The 25212-nt window shown below is 35.4% G+C and overlaps 1 protein-coding gene across 1 annotated transcript in view; it reads right to left on the bottom strand.

Moving 5' to 3' along the window:
* The window catches only part of USP34 (ubiquitin specific peptidase 34), a 139590-nt gene that overhangs the window by 89169 nt on the left and 25209 nt on the right, over positions 1-25212 (bottom strand). Inside the window, exons 4-8 of the mRNA XM_086631894.1 lie at positions 20193-20243; positions 19873-20022; positions 14764-14831; positions 6953-7145; positions 2012-2073 (exon numbers count right to left, since the gene is read on the bottom strand). Coding sequence (XP_086488020.1) covers positions 2012-2073; positions 6953-7145; positions 14764-14831; positions 19873-20022; positions 20193-20243 — 524 coding nt within the window. The remainder of the gene's footprint in view (positions 1-2011; positions 2074-6952; positions 7146-14763; positions 14832-19872; positions 20023-20192; positions 20244-25212) is intronic.

Below are 25212 nucleotides of genomic sequence, written 5' to 3'. Positions count from 1 at the left end.
ACACCAGAATGACTGGAATTCAGGTTAAAAAAAATCGCATACTACAAAAGTGGAAAAGAAGGACTTCTGCTCATGCTGCATTCCTTTTAAATGACAGGCTGTTTACAGATGCCCTTGCCAAGAAAGTAATATCCCAAATGAGAATTTGACAATTTCCTTCAGCTTTAAAATAACTGATGTTCTTGCACAGTACATCTGCTCTTCTGCACAGAAATCCAAGTGCAGAAGAGGATTTTCCTCTTTTTCCCCTGCCAATAACTTTCCCTTTTTAAATTTGACACAGAAAATCAGTTTTTTATTACGTTTAACTGGTGGAATAACTTGTTGTTAATGTTCCTTAATTAGTTACTACTAGTTAAAAACTGTTTCACTCACAGTGCATTTCAGAGGACAAACTACAGCAAGAATCAGTTTCGGATTTTCAACATGAAGGAAGGAGAAGAAACGGATAAAACTGAGGTTTGGCAGTCCCAGTGTAACAACACCCCATAAACTGGCAGTACAACATTGAAAATACCCCAGCCAACCAAACCACCTCACATACTCAACATGTTATACCCCTGTAGTATTAACTTCTACTGCTACAGAACTAGAGGCTTTGGAAAAAAACGAACCCCTCCCAGGGCACAAAATATATAAATAATAATTATATATAAGTATATATTATATTAAAAATAAGTAATAAATGTGCGCTTACATTTATGACAATAATGCAAATTTTTTGAAATGTACACGAGCTTAATGACATTACATTCAGGTTTCATCACATCATTGTAAGATATTTGTGTCATACTTGATGAGAATTCTTTATTTTTTTTCTGATGCTACGTATCAAAATTTACTTTGAAATAAATGGATAGCATGGATTCATGTTCACCTGTTGATTTACTGACAAAGGACAGGAAAAAGTTGATCACAAGTGGTTATCTGTTTTGTATTCTCAAAATATTTTCACATTTTTATGGAAGCAAAACTGCCCCAGATTCTGATTCTTTATTTTTAAAATATCAACCTATTACCATAAATTTCACTTCAAATATTCCAGTTGTTATTTCCCTGAAATCTACAGTATTGTGGTCTTGACTGGTGCCAGATTTCAATAAGCAGGTGTTAAAATAAAACCATCTGTAATAAAAATACTCAGACTAAAAAAGCAAAGTCAACTGCTGCTGTAACAGGCTTCTTATTAACGAGCAGAAGACAGTGGAGAGTGTGTGTCTATAGTCAGACAGATACAGACATGGGCACAACCCTAGGATAAAGAGTACATCACATCCCAAGATAAATGTAAAGAGTATATCACAAGTAAAATCCTACATTTTACTTACATAAAATAAGAATTTTATTCTTATTTCAAAAGAATAGTTACTTCAACTACATAAAGGCAATACTTTTGTCTCAATTCTAAACAGTTCTAATGTTAAGTTTAGAGTTACTGCAAAAATCAATACATTTCCTCACTGGAATACAATCCCATGCATGAAGCTTCTTGAAGATTTAGGAAACTCTCCTTTAGCATTGTTAAACACACTTGAATTATACAAATAAGGATTCTGAAGAAAAACAATACATAGTTCTAAAAGCACGGCCTCACAGGCTCAGTGGAAAACTAGGAACAAGGCCGGGAGCCAGGGATGGCAAGACAAGTCTTAGGTAAATGATCGGGAGAAACGAGAAGACGGCAAAAACCCTACCTGGATATGAATTAGTTGGTTCTTATTTATACATCACAATGGAGATAATGGCCCACTAGAGGTATTTATTATTTCGGTATCTACATTTTTCTAAAGGTTACCTTGACTCTCTCTTTTAAGACAGTAAAAAATGCAGAAACATTTAGAAATATTTTTAAAGTTACCATTTAAAACCATTTATTAAACCCCTGATAAGAATATTCCTAATAAATGCCTTGGATTATCACTACTCCCCACTGTACAATCCATAACAACAATACAGAAGAACTGCAATCGTATAGTGCACTTAAAGTATTCGTAATAATGTTCCTACTTACGTTTCTGTGTCTGAAACTAATGACTCATTATTACACACATCATTGAAGGTATGAAGTTGGTTCTATAGTTAAAAAAAAAGGAAGAAAAAAATTAAAATTTTATCTAAATGTATTGCGAGATAGTTTTCTTATATTTAAAAACAGTATTAGTGACAGTAAACATTTTTTTCTAGTACTATCAGTGTTCTTAAATGAATCACTTTGACAAAAATTTGAACAGGCATTCTAGTAGGCAAGAGGGATCAATTTTCTTTTTAAATCAATCTTTCTTTCACTAAAGCAATTAAATGATGTTACCAAACTCCACTCACTCCAGAAACCAAACCAAGATGCATAGCAGTCACTTTGCACATAGGTTTTCATGAGAAATGAAACACATACTCTTGAAACTGATGTTTTAGGATGAGCTTTTCCATTACTGTAATGCTTACTGTAACAGCAAACATTTGTCACATTATCAGTGTTGAAGGTCTATAAAATTGGACAGTGAAAATTACATATTTTTATACGAAATGAAGCTTTGAAAGGCATCGGAACTGATAAATTCAAGGCATCCCAGAGAAAAATAAGCCTGTTGAAGGTTTACATCTCTTTTCCACCCTTTCTGTCAGCACCAAATTTCTGCTCTGTATCCAAATCTTTATATGTACATAACATTTTTTAAGTATTTAAAATTAGATAATAAAACTTATTTGTCATCTTGTTTTCAAAAAATTAAAGCCGCAGTAATGTGAATTTTTGAAATTCAAATTAACCTTGTTGCATAACTTCATCAAAATATTTACTCTTTTCTTTCTTGAAACAAGTCTGGTACATGCACTCTATAATTCGGGTGACAGCTCATCTTCTGCAGACTTTACACAAAAGCTTTATTTCTGTCTAATCTCAACACTTTTCATAGGAAAAAATGTTTTTTAAGAAACAGAATTGAAAATATGCATTAAAATTAGTGAGACATGAGAGACTGATTACACAGTTATTAACAGATAAGTTCTTAATAGATACTTTTAAATGAAACATATTTAGAAGTGGAAAAACGTGAACAGAACTTCATGAAGAAATTGTTATAATCAATTAGAATTGGGTCAAATAAAGAAGTGAAAGTTTACTGGCTTTTCTGAAGACTTACACTCCAACCAAAATGTTTTCAAAGGGATCAAAGAGTGAAAGAGTAATGAACTGTTACTATCATCAATTTTAAATCCATGGTCACATGTTGACCCAAATTTCCCAAACAAAATCCTTACCCAAAGAATTCTGACAAAATGTGTTGGTTTTCATATTGTAAAAATTTTTTCATATTGTAAAAATTTTTTTACATGCCAGTAATTTCAACTAAAGTCTTAGAATTCTGACACAACAGTGCAACACAAAGTACTCATGGGACAGTGTTGCACCATCGTATTCTCACTCACCTCCCAACATTTTTTTTCACTTCATGTTTTGTTACCATGAAATGAGAGAGGGAATAAAATACTTTTACAATTTTTTACTATATACAAAACATTTTAGGAAATTAGAGAGGTCTGTGCCCAGACACTCAATTAATGTAACACAAATGTGTTCGTTACGAAGTACAGCAGAGGTATAAAGTCTTCAGCAAACAAAGCTGAGAACAAAAAGGCATCTGCCCAGTTAGTCTTGTCTCGAGACCCAGACATCAAGGGTAATTAAACTTTCTACACAGGAAACCAGTGCAAGAAGAATAAATATGCATTGTTTAAGTTCTGCACTCAGTTTGTTCAGGAAAATCCTAACAATGTTGCATCTGCACCTTCACTAATGCACAGAATCAAATAAAAAGGGGCTGAAAAAATGAAAAAGGAAGGATGGCCAGGTCAGTTATGAGCATTCATTTTCACATACTTCAGTTCATCTGTAACTGGAAGGACAGGAAAACAAGGAGTCCTGTTTGTGAGGGAATAGCAGAGAGAGAAGAGGATATTTTGGAGCTGAACTACCTCAACAGATGAGTGGGAGATGAAATCAAAGAGAAACAAGGTAACAACGAAAATAAAGCTTCAGGTGTATCTTGGTTTATATTTTGCCGTTCTTTTCTGTATGTATTTTCATCTTCATATTCAACCACTCAAGCTTTCACTTTGCTAAAATTAACTTCCATGTGTCTGTCTTCAACCTTGTTTTGTAGATAAGAACTTTAGACAGATGATATGACACATCATGTATATGCTGCTTTTCAAGGGAGGCAAGTCTATATTTGGTGGTAAGCAAATATAATCCCTGTATGCCCATACAGCACGTATTCTGTGAGTCTCAAGAGGTTCCATGAAACAGAAAGGTTTAATTTTAGGACTGGTCATGTAAGCTATTAGACAGAAGAAAAAAAAAAAAAAATCTCTTGGCAGACACAAATCAACACCTCCGTTTCTCCGTCTTAGAAGACATTCATCTTTTTAGATTCACTGATATTTTCGGTCAAAGATTTCTGTCTCCCTTGCAAAAGGAATAATGAGGTAAGCCATAGAAATTATTTGATCAAATCTATTTTAGTCTTAATCTTGCGAGTTGAAATTAGAATCTGCATCTGAGTCAACTTTCCATACAAATTTTCAGAAGAAATTTTTCTTTGAAATAAAGCATATATTTGAAAAGCTCACACTTCAAAATATTTTGCACATAATTTTGCTAAAATTCTTCTTTGAATTTTCATATCTATTTGCAAAAATGAAATGCAGAATTGCTTCAAGGCTAAATGCTTAACTTTTGGGAAATCAAAGTACAGAAAAGGAGAACGTTCTGCTGTTGCAGGTATTGTAGTTCTAGAAACCAGGAAGCTGAAATTGTGTTGGTTGGGAAGAACATTTCAATGAAATTACTTTGACAAATTTTAGCCATCAAAGACACGAATAGAAAAAAGAAACTTCAAAACAGTAGTTATGCAGTTACATCTGTAATACAGAAGGTTGAGTGAAAAGACTAACGAAGCTGAACTACATTATGTCTTTGTAAACACATCTTTGTTTGCAAAGAGGACAGAAAATGTCAGTAAAGAGGCAGTCAAAACTCCTGTAAATTTTGGTTCAGATTTCACACAGACCTGGCAATTAAAATTGTTCCAGGCAATGCATACAAAACTAAACGAAACAAAATGCTTCTCAAATTCAAAAGTCAAACGAGAAAAAAATCAAAAGATGTTTCTTTCAAAGATATCTTCATAAGACCTTTAAGAAGAGAACCAAAGAAAAGAAAATTCCCTATTAGTTGAATAAGAAGGAAGAATACATTGTCTCAGTATTCCAGAGTAGGTTTAAAGACTATTCATATAAAAAGAGACTCAATAACTTATTAACAAACAATAATCCATTTTTTACCAGCAGAAAAACGATTTGCTTTAGTCTAAAAATACTGTAAAATTTTGCTTCTGGTAATACATATCTGTGATTAAAAATCTCATTTTTACAATCGTATTTATTAATCATAACAGGGCAAAACACATAACTACTTAAAATTACATAATTTCAGATTCCTTTAAATGAACTATATGCCTGAAAAAATAAACTGATGCATTCTTATTTTCAGACTTTCTTCTCGTAAGGATACATAACAAAGAAATACATTAGTAGTTAAACAAGGACACCTGTACAAAACCAAAGAAAAGTACTTATATAAAGGCATATAAATTACTGATGTATACAAATTATATTTACAGTAATGTCACTATTTCTTCCAAAAGTTAACTTTCTCTGTATCTTGCTTTAGCATTTCTCCTGGACTGAATCATGTTTTCATTCATATAAATGCACAACTGAATGGACAATGCATTCAATAAATGCAATTACCCTTAAAATAGCATTTGATTAATACTGACTCAATGTAGTTCACAACTATTTTTTTAAAAAACTTAGTAGGTCACATACCTATGTAAATTAAATATTTGCTTTGGTTAAAAAACACCAATAATCTGACTGGAAATACTTACAGGTTACTTCAAATTGCTGTTTATTAAAACAATTCTAAGTAGTTCTATATGTAAATACAGCGCAAAGCAAAATCAAATTTAAGTAAACCTGTATTTACTGACAGTCAGTGATGAAGAGAGTCACTAAGTGATACTACGTAATCAGTTAGAACAGAGAAGGCCAAAAGTGTCCACAAAATACTACAGAACTTAAGGACATATTTGTTCCTTCTAGAACAGTTTGTTCATCATTTTGTTTATAAAGGCAAACATGACAACATGAGCTATAAACCTTAAGTACAGCAGTGTCAGAAGAAACACAAAATTGAAAAGGCTCAGAAGAATAAAAAAGTTCACTTTTGACCTTCTGTACAACTGTCTCTCTATGGCTATAATACACATGTAGGAAGCAATGACAGACAGAGGATGCACAACATATCTTGGCTGGTGCAACGTCGAGCATTTCCATGGGAAAGAGAAGGGTGGGTTTTTTTGGTTTTAATCTATTTCTATTTGATACTATACATATTTACCTCTTCAATTCAGTCTTCTGCTAATTAGTGCAGAAATGCTCTCTCTTGAGAAACAGACTACGCTAAACAAACAGGAAAAAGAAGTAGGTACAATACAAAGAGGCAGCTAATTACAGTCGAGTCAAGATACTGTAAAGGTAAAAATGAAAACAGATTGAAAGCCTTTGTAAACAACAAAGAGAGCCAAGTCGAGGGACTTAATTTCAACATAGCTGTCACAGAACATGGTTATGAGAGTCTTGTTTAGCACGGTAAATTGTTCAGAAAATGTGTTACAGTTCCATATGCTGCAGAACATAGCCATCACTTGGACTTACCTCTCGGTGAACCCTATGTTCACAATCATAACTAATTTCCTATGACGGCATATGAGAGCATTCTGCTGTTTTCACACATTAAAAAGCCCCCAAAACAAGTTTGTAACTCATAAAACACAAAAAAAAGAAACATTTTTTCTAAATATTATTTATATTTTTAAAAAGTTCTTACTGTTATTTGACTCAGCCCAGCCAATCTCATTGTTAGAGTTGGAGACATAAAGTATTTAAATGCAAGATCGAGACTTTCTTTATCAAAACACAAGGCTGTATCCAACGGTTCTTTCACCGTGCTCCACATTAAATCTGCCATGTTCCGGGCTGCACTCTGTCGCAACTCCTGGTCTGACAGTTTACATAAATACCTAGAATAAATTATGAATAGAAGAAAAAAAAAAAAGGGGTATGATTCAAACTAGAACATTCCTGGAACACCATCTTGATTATAGCAAATACATATTTCTCATACCTGTAAGAGTACTAGGTCTTAAAATACCACTATCAAAAATTGGCAACAATAAAAAAACACCAAGGAAAACCAGAATTACACATAATACATTAAAAAGTAAATAAATTCCTTATTTTAAACCTCTTCAGATTTCTTTCATTCCACAAAATGACAGGAAACCTATACAGTTCTTCAGAAATGTAGGTTGGAAGCCTAAAGCTCCTATCTGTTTCATGGGAAGGTGTCCTCTCCGGATAGCTGCATCATGTTTCTTTAATTTATTCAAAACTGAAGTGTCACAATTCACTTAATATATTAACATACTTTAAAACTGAATTTCTGGAAGCAGTGTCAGTGGACCACAAACAGCATGCTTTGACAGTGAGAATACTCTGAAGATTAATATATCCCTGTTTGTGGCCTCAGTCACAGAACAGAAAAAAATTATAATTGTGCAATCACGTTGTGATGCAATTAGAGTAAATGCGGTACATGTACATTTTTTCTGCCATAACCATATGCCATCTGTGCCTGTACACCAGTACTCCCTGTGCCACAGGACTGCTTTCGCAACTGGTTAGTACAGGAACACATGCCCGAGTTGCTTCTTTTATTGACAGTAATTATGATCTTTAAGGACACACGTGAAACGCCAGCAAGGATCCTAATAAACCAAGGAATCTTAAGAGAAATCAAAAATGCTAAAGAATTTTAAAATGCTAAGTTCTTCCTACTGCAGACACCTCAGGTAAGGGGTCATCTAATCGTGCACAATGACTCACAACAGATATTCTCTGAAAATGAGAGGCAGAAGAAATAATCATTTGTAAGAATCAACTTACAGAAGCTAGTGCAACCTCAGTCTTATCTAAGCAACTACAAGATCGAGACATACCAAGAAAACCTATACTGAAATGCCTGTAAAGTTCACACATAAAACACTGATGCAACTGAGAATTTCTTCTAAACTGAATGCATAAGAGAAAAATGTTTAGAAACAAGCTTTCCTGAGCTTATTTTGAAGTAGTTAAAGATTGCATAGTGAAAGGTACATACATACAAGGTCAGCACAATTAATTTTTTTCTGCTATACTTCAGCATTTTGAAGTTTCGACTACATCAAAACTAGATTTAACTACACAGAAATGCGTTAAAAATCCATTTGTTTGATAGCCAAAGCCTAGATCTATCCTTGGAGACTGGCCAAATAGATACACGAATCTTTTAAAAAACACAAGAGATACTAAACTACACTTAACTAGATTTATGCACCATTCCTTTGCATTTACATCATATAAACATCAGTAAATTAGAAAAAAAAAAAAGGCAAAAAAACAGGCCTTGCTTCTTATTTAGATTGAGGTCCTTTTTCATAGAGGCCTTAAAATAAACACACTTAAATAATACTTAACATTGTCAAACATAGACAAGAGACTTGGGTCCAAATAATCATAGAGACTGTAGATCTATGATGGAAATCACAGATAAGTAACAGCAGGACAAAGGAAGGACCATTCAGGGCCAAGGCAATCGGATCCTTCCCTGTCAATAATTGCGAAATTTGTGTTCTCATGTGGAGCACTGGAAATCAGATCATGACATGAAAGTAATGCTTCTGTGCTATGATTTCTAAACAACAGAAAAGTAGCAATGAGAAGGGAACACTCATTTGAAAAAATTCAGTGGCAAACCAGACCCAGTGACCCATCTTTAACCTGCAGACAAGTGAGAGGAGTTACACTGATGAAAAAATGTATTGGTCCATGTTACAAAACATAATAATCTCAATGTGACTATCAGCAACCTCAGACCAGTTTTTATCTCCCCATTTTTATATGCTAACTACAATCAGCCCTGGTGCCCAAAGCTTTCCAATGTACATCAAGTCATACTCGATTGTTTCGTGACGGATTTCTAAAGATCTCAAAGATGTTAAAATAAATTACGTGAATTTGCTTCTTCTACGTAGGACAGATACAAAGTGCTCACATGCAATAGATGGGGGAATGGATACATCCACTTATGCAGAAACCAGGGTGCTTTGGTGGCTTCACGAGATTTCTGTAACAGGACTTTAACCTGGAATCTTCCTCACACTCGAAAGTTTGGCGAAGCAACCACACTAATTCAGTTTATACAACAAAATGGTTTTCATTTTAATGTAACAGTATCAGTATAAACCTACTTTCATTCCTAACATTCACACTACAACATCTTTAAGGCTCTTGCAGCGTGTTCACTGTACATAGTCCACGCCTGAATTAGACTTGTGTCATGTTTTCCGTATTACAACGCCATTAAAAGACAGTGTTTTAAAAAAATCCCACTTTATAATAACTGAAACTACCATGTGGGTGCATTTTCACAGCTACAGCAACAGTATCATCTGTTTTGCCAAGGCCCTAAAGAAAGCTACAGGGAAAACAGCACTTTTTGCTCATTAACCTGCATCCTAGGTTTTTTTAACACGACTGGCTTATTCCAACCAGGCACAGCATAAATGGAGAAGACAGCGTACTCGTCTTTACGAGTATAACTGCACCTACACGAGAAAATTTATTGGCACTCGCTGGTCACATATCAAATATGATTGTATCTTTACTACCAGGATTAAAACTATAAAAACTTGCCAAGTAGGCCAGGTCTCACTTTTATTGTGGAAAGATACAACAGCCTAAACCAATCTGTGTGAGCAAACTGGGTCCACTTTATGCTTCTACCAGTAGAACGTGATTATTAACAAAAAAGAAATCTTTAGCTAGCACTGGCAATTAACACGCATCTTTCCTTACCCGACTAACTGTAAGTTTGCTGCATTCCCTCACATAGCAACTGGGATCCTGGAGCAAGGCAAAAGGTCTATTTAGCCCAAAATAGCCATTCCAAAAGCAGATGGAAGATTTATCCCATATATAAAAAAATGGATGAACCTATCTACTACTGTGAATTCATTTATCTCTTTCTATTTATACTTTTGGCTTTCTCATTAACCTATGCCGATTAGTTCAGCAATTACGTTTCCGTGAAAAAGAATCTCCTTAAATTTCTCTTCAGTTTGCAACCTGACAATTGTATTGCATGTTCTCCATTTCTTGTTTTCGGAAAGCTGTGAACTATCATTCCCTATTTATTATCTTCATATCACTCATACAACAGTCATCTCCCTGTCAAAAAAAAAAAATCTTAGACTACGTCTCTGCTCCTACCAATGTAATTTTTTATCTTCTACCTTCTTTGTCATCCTTTCTAGCACCTGGGTAGTTTTGTTATTATCTCTGTGAGATGGAACTATCAGAACTGTATATAGTATGTAAATGTGAATATGTGACCGACTCACGTAACGGCTCTATAGTAGGCTCCATCCTGTCCTTCATTATTTTTTTTAATTCCTAAATTTTTATCTTTTTGATTCTGATGAGCACTAAGTCTTAAAGGAATATATCAATGATATTTCAGGATCTGTGTAATATATCTGACATTTTTGCCTAAATGAGAACTTTGGAAAGAAACATACCTCTTTTTATACATACACATAAAGGATAGTCTACATACAGCCTGGCATACTTAAAATAATCAGTGAATACATATTATGTACATTTAAGTAACAGATATCCATAGACATTAATTTTAACAGTTTTAGTCTACTGAAACTATTTAAATTTGCTGTATTTGGGGATAGAGAGAGTTCACTTTTAAATGTGCAGTTACATGTTAATGTAACGCTTACAATGGCATCTTATGCTTCAGGACTTCAGCTACTCAGCTGTGAAATGATCTTTTTTCCCTTAATATGACTCCTTTGGACCACAGCTGCAAAAGGGATATCAAGCAGAATGAGTCAGTGCTCCTCAGTGATACAAAGAATTCACCTAAGTGCTTGGCTACAGTCTCCTGACCTGTCTATTCTTTGTACCTACAGCATAAATTTTCAGATTTTTGGAGGAGCTGAGTATTTTTTGCAATTGAAAACTTCAAGGTTTATTACAAGAGTTTTTCCACGACATTTACTAGCAAGGAGTTGTCTCGTGCACCCCCATAAATCTCAAATTCTTAAGAAAAATATTTTTAAGCAGAAGAGCAATTTGAATTCTTTAAACTGCATTCTCTCTCACAGGAAGCTTCGTGGATCAACAATTCTGTTCGGAGCCTCCACTCCCTCTGTACAGACCAGTGCTACGCTTGTGCCCTGTGCCGAGACCACACGGCCAACACAGGAGCAACTGCCACTTGCAATTTCCTCTCGATGCGCTTGAGCACAGAATGTTCTATTTCTCCCGAACTGGGGCAGAGACACGAATCCTTCGTAAAAAATCTCTCAAGATCTGTCTTGAAGTAGGACAGGAAAAAGCAAGGGGAGGAGAAAGGGTTAGAATTAACTATGATATTGGTCAGTGCTGATGCTACACATCGCGCTCAGATTTCACCAGAGGAACAGGAAGTAAGTGATACCAACTACGATGTCAAAGAAAGAACTATTTTAGGTCTTTTCCTTCATACTACCCAGCACTTTTTGATGGTTTATAGAGGCACTTACAATATCAGACACACAACTTTATCTCTTACTTCTCATAAAACTGGACTTCATAGCTAGTCGTGTTCTTCCCAAAGGACAGGACTACCCATGACACTTTCAATCAACAAACTCACAACTAAAAAAAACATTGTCCTCAAAACGCCGCTGTTCATAGCTACTGCTCTCTTGAGGCATCAATATCTGGAACTGTGTAGAGCATCGTTCATCTCTGATCTTGAGGTGGAAGTCAGCTGGAACCAATGTCTTCTATAAAGAGACATCATCAACAACTTACCCTCATTTATTATTGCAATAAGCTATGACATTTTCTTGAGTCACTTTGTCAGTAAGTGTCTTCTTTTTTTCATGAGAATTTTGCAATTTGAAATGCAGAATTCTAAGATATTAGGATCAATAAAAGCTTTCTTCTGAGGAGGTCAAAACCACCTTCCTTCCTTTTTGAAAGCACATCCATTATTTCTTTCCTAAACTGCTTAAAAACATAGGCCCTTCAAGAAGGAAGATATGATTGCTAGTGCTCCATTCCCCAGGCAGAAAATAACACTTATTAGCCTTTTTTTAGTAGCAGCAATAATGACAAGAGTGCGTCCACGATGCTTGCAAATTCCAGCAGTAGTCTCCTCTACACAAACACACACTTTCCCATTAACTTCATGCATTTCTAGTAGAAATAACCACAGAAAGGAACATAAGGTTAACCTCATGTGGTAAAAGACTTTTATAAAATGCCAGTCAGGTGATATCTCTTTCTGCTTATGCAGATGAGCACTCCAAAATGCAGTTCTTGCAAGGAATCTACATGAGTAGCAATTTGGACTAACAGTCAATTAGAGCCTCGAGCTCATTCTAGACAACTAAAACCTCCTCCAAGCCCTCCTTCTTAGTTTGCATAGCAGCAGAAGCTATGGCAGGATTTGTTTCGAAGGTGCTGTGCTGCTGTGCCCAGGATTATGTTTGCGCTTTTTTTTTTGCTTTTTTTTTTTACTACAGTAAAAAGCAGATGGAGACCTAGAGACCCAAGCTGCTAAGACAAGATCTGTAAGCTTGACAACCACATGGGGTGAGCTGCATGCATCAAGAAAGTCGTCTTTTACTGAATGCATCTGTGTTAACTTCTGTCCCACTTAAAGGTATAGAACTACAGATTATTTTTGGTATATGGCCTCCAAGCTTCATGTCCCACTCCATAAGTTCATCTTCACAAAAAAAGTCTTGGATTTCATAATGTTGTGAAATCCCAGATCTCCCATCAAGATTCAGTTGTGAAAAATGGAAACTGGGAGAACATCCCCTTCCTTCTCTAAACTGCTAGTTTTTTCCACAGCTGTATCCTGTATCAATATTACCATTCTGATTGACATGAACATATTATAAATGCTAAGAACAGACATCAAGAGCATTATTTATGGCATGAAGCTGCTGATAAATCACTTTTAAATCACATGCAAATATTCTATGGGTAAAGTAAAGAGGAAGAGATGAGGAGAACACAGGGAAAAAAATCTATTCGTTCCAGTGACCCTAATTACACTTACAGTTATAAAACAGAAAATGCTTTAAGAATTATAGGATGACAAGCAAGTGAGGATTAACAGCAAAGACTGCAGGCTGTGTTATTGTCTCACTCAAGTTTCTTCTCCAACTGTTGATCCTTTGATGCTCTTTTTAATTTCCATACTTTGCAGGAAGATAGGTAAGGCTCATGAACCACGTTCCCAGGTACACAACCAACCATTAATGGAATATGTATGGAGGCAAGAACTTGAAGATCCTCTGCCTCTCCTTCCTACACTGCCTCATGATTAATCATTACCTTTATAAGATTTCAAAGATAACACATCAGTATTAAAGGAGCACACACAGCTGGACTGTAACTCAAGAGTGATAAGTTTTAACAAAAGATCAGAATACTGTTCTCTCTGCTGATATAATTTTGGTAGAGACCATTTTATATCAAGACAGATCGGTAGCCAAGCCAGTAGTTACATTTTTACAGTCAAAATTATTTTCAATTAAAACCAGAACACTTTTAAATACGAAACACAGTTCTGAGCCTCATTGTTCTGTGGACTCTTCCATTGCCAATGTGATTATTTTTGTTAAGAGTGCGATTTTATACCAGTATAATTAAGATAATATAATTTGTAAAGGTACATTTTTTGCTCTCAGGGAAGTAAGTTATGACAGGTATAAACACATTTCTAACATTACAGATATAAGAAAGTCAAAGCCTTGGAGGAGCTGTGGGCCCCTGCAAGAGCAGTGGCCTTTCAGGTTGCCTGCATCAGAAAATTTTAATGTTGGGCCACTGAAAGAAGAATGAGTTGTGACCACACCCCTCCACCTCCAGGCAGATACAAATACTCAAGATAATTTCATCAGCCGCTCATCAGACTTTTCCTATTGTCTTGAGAGAGCCAGTAAACACAAATTGCTCATCTAATTAAATATCTTTATAAGTACTGTAATTCTAAAGTGTTTTTCATGATAGCAGGCTTGATAGAAAGAAAATCTTTGGGACTGGATATATTTAGATGCATAAAAGTGCGAGTAGACTTTTCATCACACTTCAGTTCCTGCCAGCTGGAAATACAGAACATCAAAATGTGAAGCAGTGTTAAAACTCAGTGAAACTCAGTATAAGAAATCGCAGTGACTACATATTGCTCTTCTACTTACATTGTCTTGGTGCAAATTTTATGTAAAGTTTTATAAAGATACGCAGTAAGTGAAACTGTATTACACTTGAACCTGACATGACATATCAGAATGGGGCTGGACATCACACTAAAAATGCTATTAATGAGATTGATCTGATTGATACTGATATCAGATAGACTTAAGGAGCTGCCCAAACTAACTCTAAACATTACCTTCACCCTCCTTGTTGAAAGGATACAGGCAGAGCAACAACTTGAACAATTAAAAGTCTATCAGCTGAAATTATAAATAGGTGTTGTCCAAAAGTCCCACAAGATAAATTCTTAAATTAAAAATTTACCTGATAACATAAGTCCTAAAGGGTATAATGTGCTGCATGACAGCAGGGATGTGTAGCCATATTCTGATCTATAATGCAAAAACATAAATAGATAAAAATTTTGTTAATGACATTTAATTAGAATAGTAAAAAAATGAAACATTGCTGATACATTTGCACATGCAACACCACTTTAAAAAAAGGCTTTGTTGTTGTTTTTCATTCAACTTCAATTCTTTCAACTTCTTAATTTCCTAATATTCAAAACTGTTATCTGAGGAATGTTTCTGTGACTTATAAACAGGAGTTGCATCTTTTCTTCTAGTCAATTGGAAAATATAAACTTTGTATAAATACTATCATACTGCACAGATGTCTCGTTTCTGAATTTTCTGTAGTTTCTTCAGTAGGAAAAACTGCTACTCAGTCTTGTGGGGTTTCTTTTCCCTTTTTCTTTTAAAGCCTAACAGAAACTTCTTCCATTCTTTCTGTTCCTTCCAATTCTCTCCTGAATCAAGTAAAATTATTTGACTTGTGTTGACGTTTTGCTTCTTAGAGCTTCTATATCCTATAAAATAAAATTATGTTTCATAACCAGTGATTAAGCACAGTTTTCTTACTACCATATTTGCATTCTCACATTTACCATTCTGCCTTTACCACCTTTGCAAAACTGTCTGCAGGAAGAAAATGTATGCAGAGAAAAAAACCCTGAAACAGCTATTTAACACCGCTGTGAGGAAAAAAGGACCAACCAAACTACTTACACAGGCAAAGTCAGAAGTTCATTGCATTTCAAAAAGGAATGCTGAGCCTGTTAAACCTGTTACAGAAAGACAACTACGTGCCAGGTAAGGGATCTAGCACAGACGAAACATTAGCAGCTGTTACTACTACTCACATAATTTTAATCATGTGGGCACGCAAATTGTGTGAGTAGCTAACACCGTCAGTCACTCAAAGCTGTCATGTCAACGTACATCTCCATGTTTGTTCTTAAAAGAATGTTCAATCTTTGCAACTGATGCGATAAATTCTAGCTAAGGACTGAATTCTCACCAAGATTTTGGAAAATTACGTATGCAGAAAATACCAACATTCCAAAGACAGAAAGCAAGTGCAAGATGCTTGTTCTAGAAACAGGAATTAAGCAACATTTTGACAAGGAATTGCAAGGATGACAAAGATTTGATTTTGAACACAACAATGTGCTTTTTTTTAAATGCAAGTATCAAATACAAAAGCAAATATATTATTTTGTGAAATAAAAGTAGGAAATATTTTCATAATTTTGTATTATAGCTTTCATTGTTCACAGGAATTTTCACTCTGTATTAATTCAAACTTCTAAACTCATTTCATTCATCTATATACTTGCACTACATAGAACCTCCAGCGTTAGAACTGAATTAATGGATAATTTCACCTGTTATAAATGAAAAGGTAATTTCCATCATGAACTCAAATATAAATATACTAAATTATTTAAATAAAATGACATAAAATAATATAAAATTACATAAAAATAACACATATAAAATGACATTAAAAATCCACAACTTTCATCATACTTTTTTTCGCTTCCACCTGCTTTTATTGTGGGTTTTTTTTCTCTTATTTGCTCTATCATGGGTAATTTATTTCTAAAAGGCAGTGTGCCTCTCAACAGTTTTTACTTAAGTAAAAATGGACTTAATGGACTTAAGTTTTGAAGTTTCATACAGTAAAATCAAACCAACATTTTGGAAACGATCAGCATTATTTCAATTAATTCATGTCCACTGAGAGGGCAGTTATTCCTCCACAACATCCACAAAACTCGAATGATACAGAACAAAGTAATGACAGGCTTTTTCAGTGAGGTTTAAACCCTTCACAGAAGGAGGAGAAGCTCTAAGTCATGAGTTTCTCCACGTCTGTTACCTTTTAAGAAGACCAACACACCATCAGGTAGCTAAATTGACCAAATACCATGGAATATGAAATGTGGGAAGAAAGGAGGAATCAATTATCTAACTAAAAAAGACAGCAAAGAAATATCCTAGGAAGGAAAAGTCAGTCCTACCACAATACAGGTTTCTAAGAAAGCATCTTGCAGAGCCGTGAGCTGGAGAAAAAACAGGACTGCCAACTAGTCAACTCCCTGTGTGAAGTAAATTGCATGATATGACATTTGCTGGCTTTATTATTACAAACATAAACTTGTCTAACAAAGACGTTTACTCAAGATTTGCTGCATAAAAAAAATCAAGGAAAGATCTTTTCAATAATTTTCATGTCCTTTATACAAAGAAGAGGCCAGTAATCACAAACAAGTAGCTCAGTTCCCCACAGACTTTACTGATTTGTGGTAATGGTCTTCTCTTACCTGCACCTGTAGAGTGCACTTAATGAGATATTCACTTTCCTTTGTGGAACAAACAGAGCAAATGCTTTCCACACCACTACGAAGCCTCGTCTACCAAAAGCTGAATGTTACTGGTTGTTGGCAAGCGATTTATTTGACTTCGGTTTACTATTTCCAACCTCACCTATTTTGCTTCCTGGACCTTACTACTAAGCCTAACTTCTTAATGAGAAATTGATCGCTTCATCCACACCACAATCTTTCTGAAAATATTTTTGAAACATATAAAGTAGTAGCTAAACAACTTGGTCTTCTTGCAGACTTCAAAATAAATTCCAGCATGGATATTTCTAGGAGTCTTTACAATAATGGCTACTTAACTGCCAATTCTCAAGAGCTGGTATGACTGTGAAAACGTATTTCAGTTACTATGCACTATAGTTCTGGCTTTACATGTTGTGAACCAATTAACAGTTGACATTGCAGAGCTGTTCACTGAGCTATTATCAACAGGGTCATTCATCAATCTCATGCTTATCTATGAATCCCATGAACTGAAACGCACCGGGGTAAAACCAAGTCAGACTAGCAGAGTACTTACTGAGATCACTGATACTTTGTTCACAAAAAACACAGTTTCGTGAATGCTTCTTTTTGTTTCATTGGAGTTTGGTACATCATTTCACAGACAATCAGAAACATTTATTAAATTATTTATATTTACTTAAGTTATATGAATTATATAGTGAGATGACATAAAAAGAAACAGGGAAAGAGAAACATTACATCAAAAGTAGAAGCTTATGAACCATTGTAGAGCTAGAGGAAAATAATTTTTCTCTCAGTATCAGCAAGGTAAAATGTATTTTGTTGAAAAAAATCAGCTGCCTCATTCAGAATTAATAAACATAGTGCATTTGAAAATCAGAAGCACTGCTGACAAGTACACTGAGCGACACCAAAATGCGGGAAGTGGATGAATAAAGCACATTACATGTAAAACATTTTCTTATACTTTCTGTAGCAAACTGACAGATAAAATCTAAAGATAAAAATTTTTCTAAAACAGTTTTCCTCTAACTCACACAGATTTGCCAGCAAATCCAGAGAGAGTTCAAAAGAAAGACTCTAGTTGAATGGTAAAAGATACAATGCTGGAAGAGGTTGAAGAAACAGTACTGCTGCTGGTTATGGTTTGGGTTGAATTTCAGTTTATCTGGCAGGTTTAACCATAGCATTCACCTAAAATAGCTGCAAGAGACACCTAAACATATTACCTACTAGAACAAAAGACAAATGCAAAGTTGCTAAGTAATTATCTGAAAGGAGAAACTTTGCTGCGAAGTATTTTAGGTTAAGGCACATCACTAAGAATAAAGAAACAGTTTATGTGGAGGAACATAAAGACTTCAAAAATAGGATGAAGAAAGGTAGATGCAGTTTATAAACATGCACTGGTATGAGTTATCTAGGAGATGGGATTTGCAGTCAAAATGCTTGGTGAAAGAATTGTTGGTGTTATAGGGAGCTGCCACTCATTGTTCTGAACAGTCTTGCCCACTCTCACAAAAAATAAAACAAAATGCAGGCACGCAAGAATGTTTAGTTCCAGGACCGAAATTTACTTTAAACCTGAAAAACCTACAAGAACATAAATTTTCAGCACATGGTTTGACGAAGACTGCAGGCTGCACTGACAACAAGCTAGAGATGAAAAACTCCTCAGATTATCACCTGAAAGCTCATCAGATGATACACAAAGGGCCAGAAGAGAACATATCTCCATAGTTCAACATATAGAGGTCCTGCAGCAGTCCTTCTGTGCAAACTTACAGGAACAGAGCATGCCATGGCCTTACACATCTGTTTTCTGACCTACAAGTTAAGAACCATTACACTAAAAGGATCAGGAGTGAGTGATATAGATTACTCACTTTATTGGCTTTATTTCAGTCACTGGTTCCCTCTATGCAAACATGTTCCAATGTTTATTTAGAACATCATCCTGGCCGGTCAGTAACAGCAAGAAAGAAGGAGGGAAGATGTGCGGAGGGAAGGATCTGACTTTTAAGTATTTAAAATTACAATGTCAAAATTACGTTAAACTCACTTCATAAAAATACTATTGCTTTCCTTTTTGTCTGTATGTAACATCCACACGACAGATCACGACTTCACATTCTCACTTTACACTAAGTCTTCATATGCCCTTCTTTAGAGCCTGTTTTTTATTTCTATGACCAATCTCCACTAAAATCAATCTGTAATTCTGCTAGTCAAAAACGAGCATTATTTCAAAATGGAGAAATGATGATGGATATGTATTCTAAAAGTAAGTGAAAATAAAAGATAGTTACCTCTATGCTGCAAACGTGTATAATGATATAAAATTACAAGAAATTCAGAAGAAAAGAAATCCATAGGCTTTTCCCTTGTGCCTCATAGGAAATAGATAAAAAGTTAACTTAGCCTGAAGAAGCCTAAAACATTTCCATGACAAGATTTCAGGGAACAAAATGACCTCTGACAACGTTCTTGTAAGTATTTTTCTGGGGCTGTTACAATCACGGTATCTAGGCACAAACTTACAAAACTACGTGTGTGTTTACAGAAGATGTGTAGGGTTTGGATGGTGAAATGCTCAGCAGACCAGCAAACCTCACATTCCTAACAAGGAGAATTGTACAGTCTATTACTCTGTCCCTGGTCCTACAGAATTCTTCCAGATTTCAGTCCTTCTACTTTTAGTGTCTAACATGAAATAATTTGAAGACAATACTTACATTAGACACCACTGTGATAAATGCATGTGCTATAAGAAATGGCAGTGTCTCAGGGGTTCCATATTCAAAACAATCCTTCATGAGGGAAAGGCCATTTTTTCCACAAAACAGACAAACATAACGAAGCAAGTGCAACGGTACTTCTACATCCTAGAAATATTAAAAAAAGAAGAAGAATTTGAACAATCAATACTAGAGCCATTCAGACACACAGGAAATTCAAAAGTTACATTAGTATAAAACAAATCTATAGAGAGGAGCAAACATGGCTATTTTAAGTTTCTAGGTAATGTGCACCTTTTTAAAAATGGACAACTTACATTCATATCACAGAACGCCCCTAATATATTGCTTTCTTGAGCAGAAATATCCTGTTTAAAAAGAAAAAAAAAGAAAATTAACTGAAGCAATAAAAGCACGTTTATAGAACAAAAAACAACTGACCATTAACAGACATTATAGTCAACTAACAGAAAAAAACAAAGCCTTAATTTAGAGAAAGACAGAAGCTCAAGCTTTGCTCCACTTTTACATTGCAAAATATACTTTTCTAGTCCAGCGTTTTACCTTTGTCAAGATGTATTTATAAGTACACAAATATACACTTAGGATAACAGCACAGACTCTCAATGGTTGGATTAGTATCATTCTTCAGTCCCACCCCCCTTCAGATCATCAATTTTTTTCAACAGAAATACTGCAAAGGGGATAGTCTGGTGCCCCAGCTGCGTATCAGCCTGAGAATTACAGAACGAACCAAGCTAGGTACTTCTGAATGCAATTTTTGCATAAAGATAAGGCATATGCCCAAACATCTGAATTTTGATGAAATGTAGGATGTTCTATAATCCTACATTTAATGACTTAAGGGGCTAAACTGTCAAATAATTTGTTTCCATCAGAATACTAATATTCTTTAACTTTGACTACTATACTATTTCATATATAACAAAACACATCATATAAAATAAGTGTCAAATACTTTTTACAGGATTAAGCTAACTGAAGAGGGGGAAGGAACTATCATCTTATCAATTAGCTACTTGCTGCAACAAGAAATCTCTTTTCTAGAAGTATTAAACTGAAAAGTTTGGAAAAACAGCTTTTCAACGTTCACAACATGCAGTTGTCAGGTAGTATAAAGCTGGAATTTTCTTTATTAGGGTTGTTGCAAATATTGTGTGTATCTTGAATATGTGTGGGGGCAAAAGAGCACTGAAGATAACATAAGATGTGACTGTAAAACCACAACATTGCCATGGATACTTGCAGGTAGTTACAGCACGCATTCTTCTCCTTCCCATCCCTCCATGCCAAACATCCAGTTCTCATATTCAGAAATAAAATGCAAGTTTAACATAAAGTTGAGTTTTTAAATGAAGTTTCCTGAATATATTTCCAATAATTGTATAGGAGTATGCTTCTTAAAACTGCACCAGAGGATGCCGGAGGCAAGCAATTTTGGATGGATTAAGTGTGATACAAACATTTTGGATTATTCAATATGCTCATATTATATCTAAGCATTTATTATCTTTTTCTTCTGCTGAACTCTAAGTCATGCCCGAACTCGTGATACTCTTAACAGTTATTTTTAAAATAGCTTTGAAGCCAGTAGGTGGTATGTTTTCAAGTAGCAAGAAAAGGTGTTCAGCACTCTGCTCATGAAAACTGCAGAAATAGTGTGAGAAATTTAATTAGTTTTCTTGAATAAAATAGAGACTTGTCGTCAAGTGAACTACAGTTCTTAGAAATCTAAAACTCTTGGAAGTCTGTTGCACGAGTCCTGCAAAGCTTACTAAAAGTGTTGCAGTTCAGAGATCGAGCCTGGAAATGTGACTTCTGTTCTTGCAGACGGGAAACAGAACAGAGACTAAAATTCCTTAAGATCAAGCTTATAAGGAAATCAGATGATTCCTCATGGGAATCTAATATGGCATTAAAAACCACCATCACTTCAGATAAAATGTACTAGCCAAGGTCTGACATGGACACAGTCTTGGTGGAGGGCACTTAATCAGGGATGCTGTCGTGGTTTAACCCAGCCGGCACTAAACACCAGGCAGCCACTCATTCACCTTCCCCTACCCGCCAGGGAAAGGGGAAGAGAATTATAGGGGAAAAGGGAAGGAGACTCATGGGTTGAGAAAAGAACAATTTAATAATAATATAAAATTAAAATTATTATTAATAAAATAAGGGTAGATTAATATATGTAAAATGATAATAATATACACAAACAAGTGATGCACAGTGTAACTGCTCACCACCCAGTGACAAATGCCCATCCTTTCCTGGCAACTGATCGCAAAACAATTAAGTCCCAAAAATACAACCCCGGAAGAGCGAAAGACAGAACTCCTGAGAGTCTGAGAAGTGACCAAGAGAGTCTCCCAAACTTCCTGTTAACCCTCATCTATACAGAGTTGGGCACAACGTTGCATGATAGGAATATTCCATTGGCCATTTGGCCCTCAATCCTAAATCTAAGTTCAAATGGTAAGTGGAGTTGGGGGCCCTTTGTCCTGACCTTGCTCCCGGCACACTGGCAAAACACGGGAAGCTGAACGGTCCTTGATGCCTCAGTACAAACTACAAACACCAGTACGCTGTCAACATTCTTCTCATAACAAATCCCATACTTAATCTAAAACACAGTGCTCTTCTAGCTGCTAAAAAAAAACCTCTGTCCCAGTTGAAACCAGGAGAGATCTTCCAAGAAAATATTTATTTGAAAAGGAAAAGCAGAGATAGCAAGATTCCAAAGAATCAGGGACTACAGCTACATACACCCAAACAACTGATTTTTCTCCTCTTTCCTTTCATCCTCTGTCAAGAACTGCGAAATGGTTGGGTAACTCCCTTCAGATTGATTGTTCGTTCTGAGACAGTGCAAAGTTCAGGAGAGCATTTCACATCGCTGCTTCTTTCTCTACAGGATTTTAACAGCCTCCATTTTCTAGGTATTTTTTTTCTCTCTGAAGTGCTCATTCTAGGTATTACACTTGCTGCATAAAGTAAGTATGAAAAGAAGAACAAGGTACAATCTTAAACTACTCTGTATGCAAGATCTCTTAAAAGATATCCCACACATCCAAAAAACCCCAAAACTGATTCCAAAGTATGAACATTTCTCAAAAAAAATCAACCAACCATACTAATAAAAATATTTTGAGTTAATTTTGTATAGGATGAAAAACAGACACAAAGACCTCTCTCTCCGGGCACCAAAAGTATTGGTAGATTTCAACCAAAGCAAATGGTGTGTTTCCAGATGTTATCTTTACAGATTATTTTCAATACTTATGTGGCAAAGCAAGCTGACCTCTAACTGACTGCAACTAATTGCGCTGGTTTAGAAATCCAAATTCAGTAGAAAGACATTTTTCATTAGGCTTCTCATCAGATTACGAAAAGTTGAGACAAACATTCTGTCTATACAGACTCAGATTTATTTGACACAGGTCAGGACTATATACTTGTCAATAGGCTCTATTTACTTCCACGTGATGTAGTTTCCTTGTCCTCATACACAGCATATTTCTGTGATATTTCTGCCCTTTGCAAGGTTACTTGTTCACCACAGCTTCTGCTGCAGGAGCACACAGCCCTTCTGGCTACCAATGAGGCTTCCATGGTCTTTGCTCTCTCACTTTAGAAAAGTTGTAAGGGACGGAAATAATTCTCAGCCCGTATCATTTAAGGAGAGGATCTACAGGATCATACACAGGCAGACACCCTTCTGAGTTCCAAATGTTGCTTCGTTGTTTATTTTCATCCAACTCTTCATACTCCCAAACCAGGAAAAACCTCCTACTTTCACATGTATGATTTTCTTCTGCGCTAGATGGTCAATGGTAAAATGGCTTTGGCAAGCACCTGACAAGAGATTAGACTTCAAGACTCATCTGCTGTCATTAAGAATAAATACCTTGGAGGTGTATACAGAGCAAGGGCTAACCCTAATATCGACTGCTAATTGTTACCAGAACGTAATAATACCCTACGAAAGCCTTACATGGGAAATTTTTAAATGACAGCTTTGTTGGTCACTTCTAGGCAAAATGAAACCTTACTGGACATGGTGACTCACTGAAACTGTGTAAATTCATCTCAAGAATCTGGAACAAGGAATTTCTGAAGTCAGTGAGAGTGGAGATTGAAGGTTGGTTTGCATCAGAAAAATTCTCTTTTTCCAGGGCAGAAGATACGCTTAGACAGAGAGGTAGAGCTACACAAGCTTTGCTCAACAAATTCTTGGCACATTTGGTCTGTTCAGGAATCTGTTTAGCTTACCAGGATAGATGACACACTTAAAACAGGTATTTTTATTTTACGATCCCTTGAGGACTAAGTCCAAGTCTGATTTAAAACAAAAAGTGCTCCCATTACAGGGACTAATAACTTGTCTCAATTCCACTAAGCTGTGCTCTAAACTGAAATCCCAAATTAAATTCTAAACCTCAGTAAATGAGTTACTCCTGGTAGCAGAAAATTTTGACATTAAAATAGCTACCATTACCACTTTAGAGTTAACAGAACCCTAGTGCTTCCTAAACATAGAAAATCTGTTTGTGAGAAAAATGATAGACGCTGGGACCTTTTAAATGCAAACAAAAAAAATCTCCCCCCAAAAAGGAAAAAGGTACACAGCAAATATGGCAGGCAAGCATACCTCCTTAATCCATACTTGGAAACACAAAAAGCCTAGCAGAAAAGTAGAAAACTTTTCACTCACTTGTCTGTACCTCAGGAAAGTGTTTTTCATTCTTAGAGTCCCTTTAAGTTATGGTTTTAGACTAGCTAATGAATGTAATTCAATAACTCAGATGATACATACTAGTATGAGATATATATGTATATATGAGATATATACTAGTATATCTAGAGTGCTAGCCAGTCACAGCACAGCAATCCACAATAGATCTGTGTCCGAATCGCTTTATGGCTGCACATCAAGTGAAAAACAAATCCCACCAGGCACTTTGAGATTTTATCATTTGGAAGCGAAATTGAAAGAGAAGAAAAAAACACATGAAATTGTCATTTAAAAGAAGTAAATACACTTATACATAGAAAAGCTGTTCCAGAATTGTTCATTGCATATTCCTATGAATCTAGTTTCAGTAGGCGTCCCACAAGAGCACAAAAGATAAATCACTTAAGTAGGCATTGATTTATTTTTTTTCACTGACAAGATGGATCTACCCTCTACAGTTCCTAGTTGCAGAGGCTGAACTACAGATTTATTTATGTACGGTGAAAGTTTAAAAGGCAGGCCAAAAGGAACGATGGCAAACCTGAAATCCACAAATCCTAGTTTTGCCTCATTTTTCTATA

The sequence above is a fragment of the Tauraco erythrolophus genome, chromosome 2 (assembly GCF_009769465.1).
Source record: "Tauraco erythrolophus isolate bTauEry1 chromosome 2, bTauEry1.pri, whole genome shotgun sequence".
NCBI classification, from domain to species: domain Eukaryota; kingdom Metazoa; phylum Chordata; class Aves; order Musophagiformes; family Musophagidae; genus Tauraco; species Tauraco erythrolophus.
Note: the sequence above shows the minus strand (reverse complement) of the source record. Positions and strands in the feature narration are given on the sequence as shown.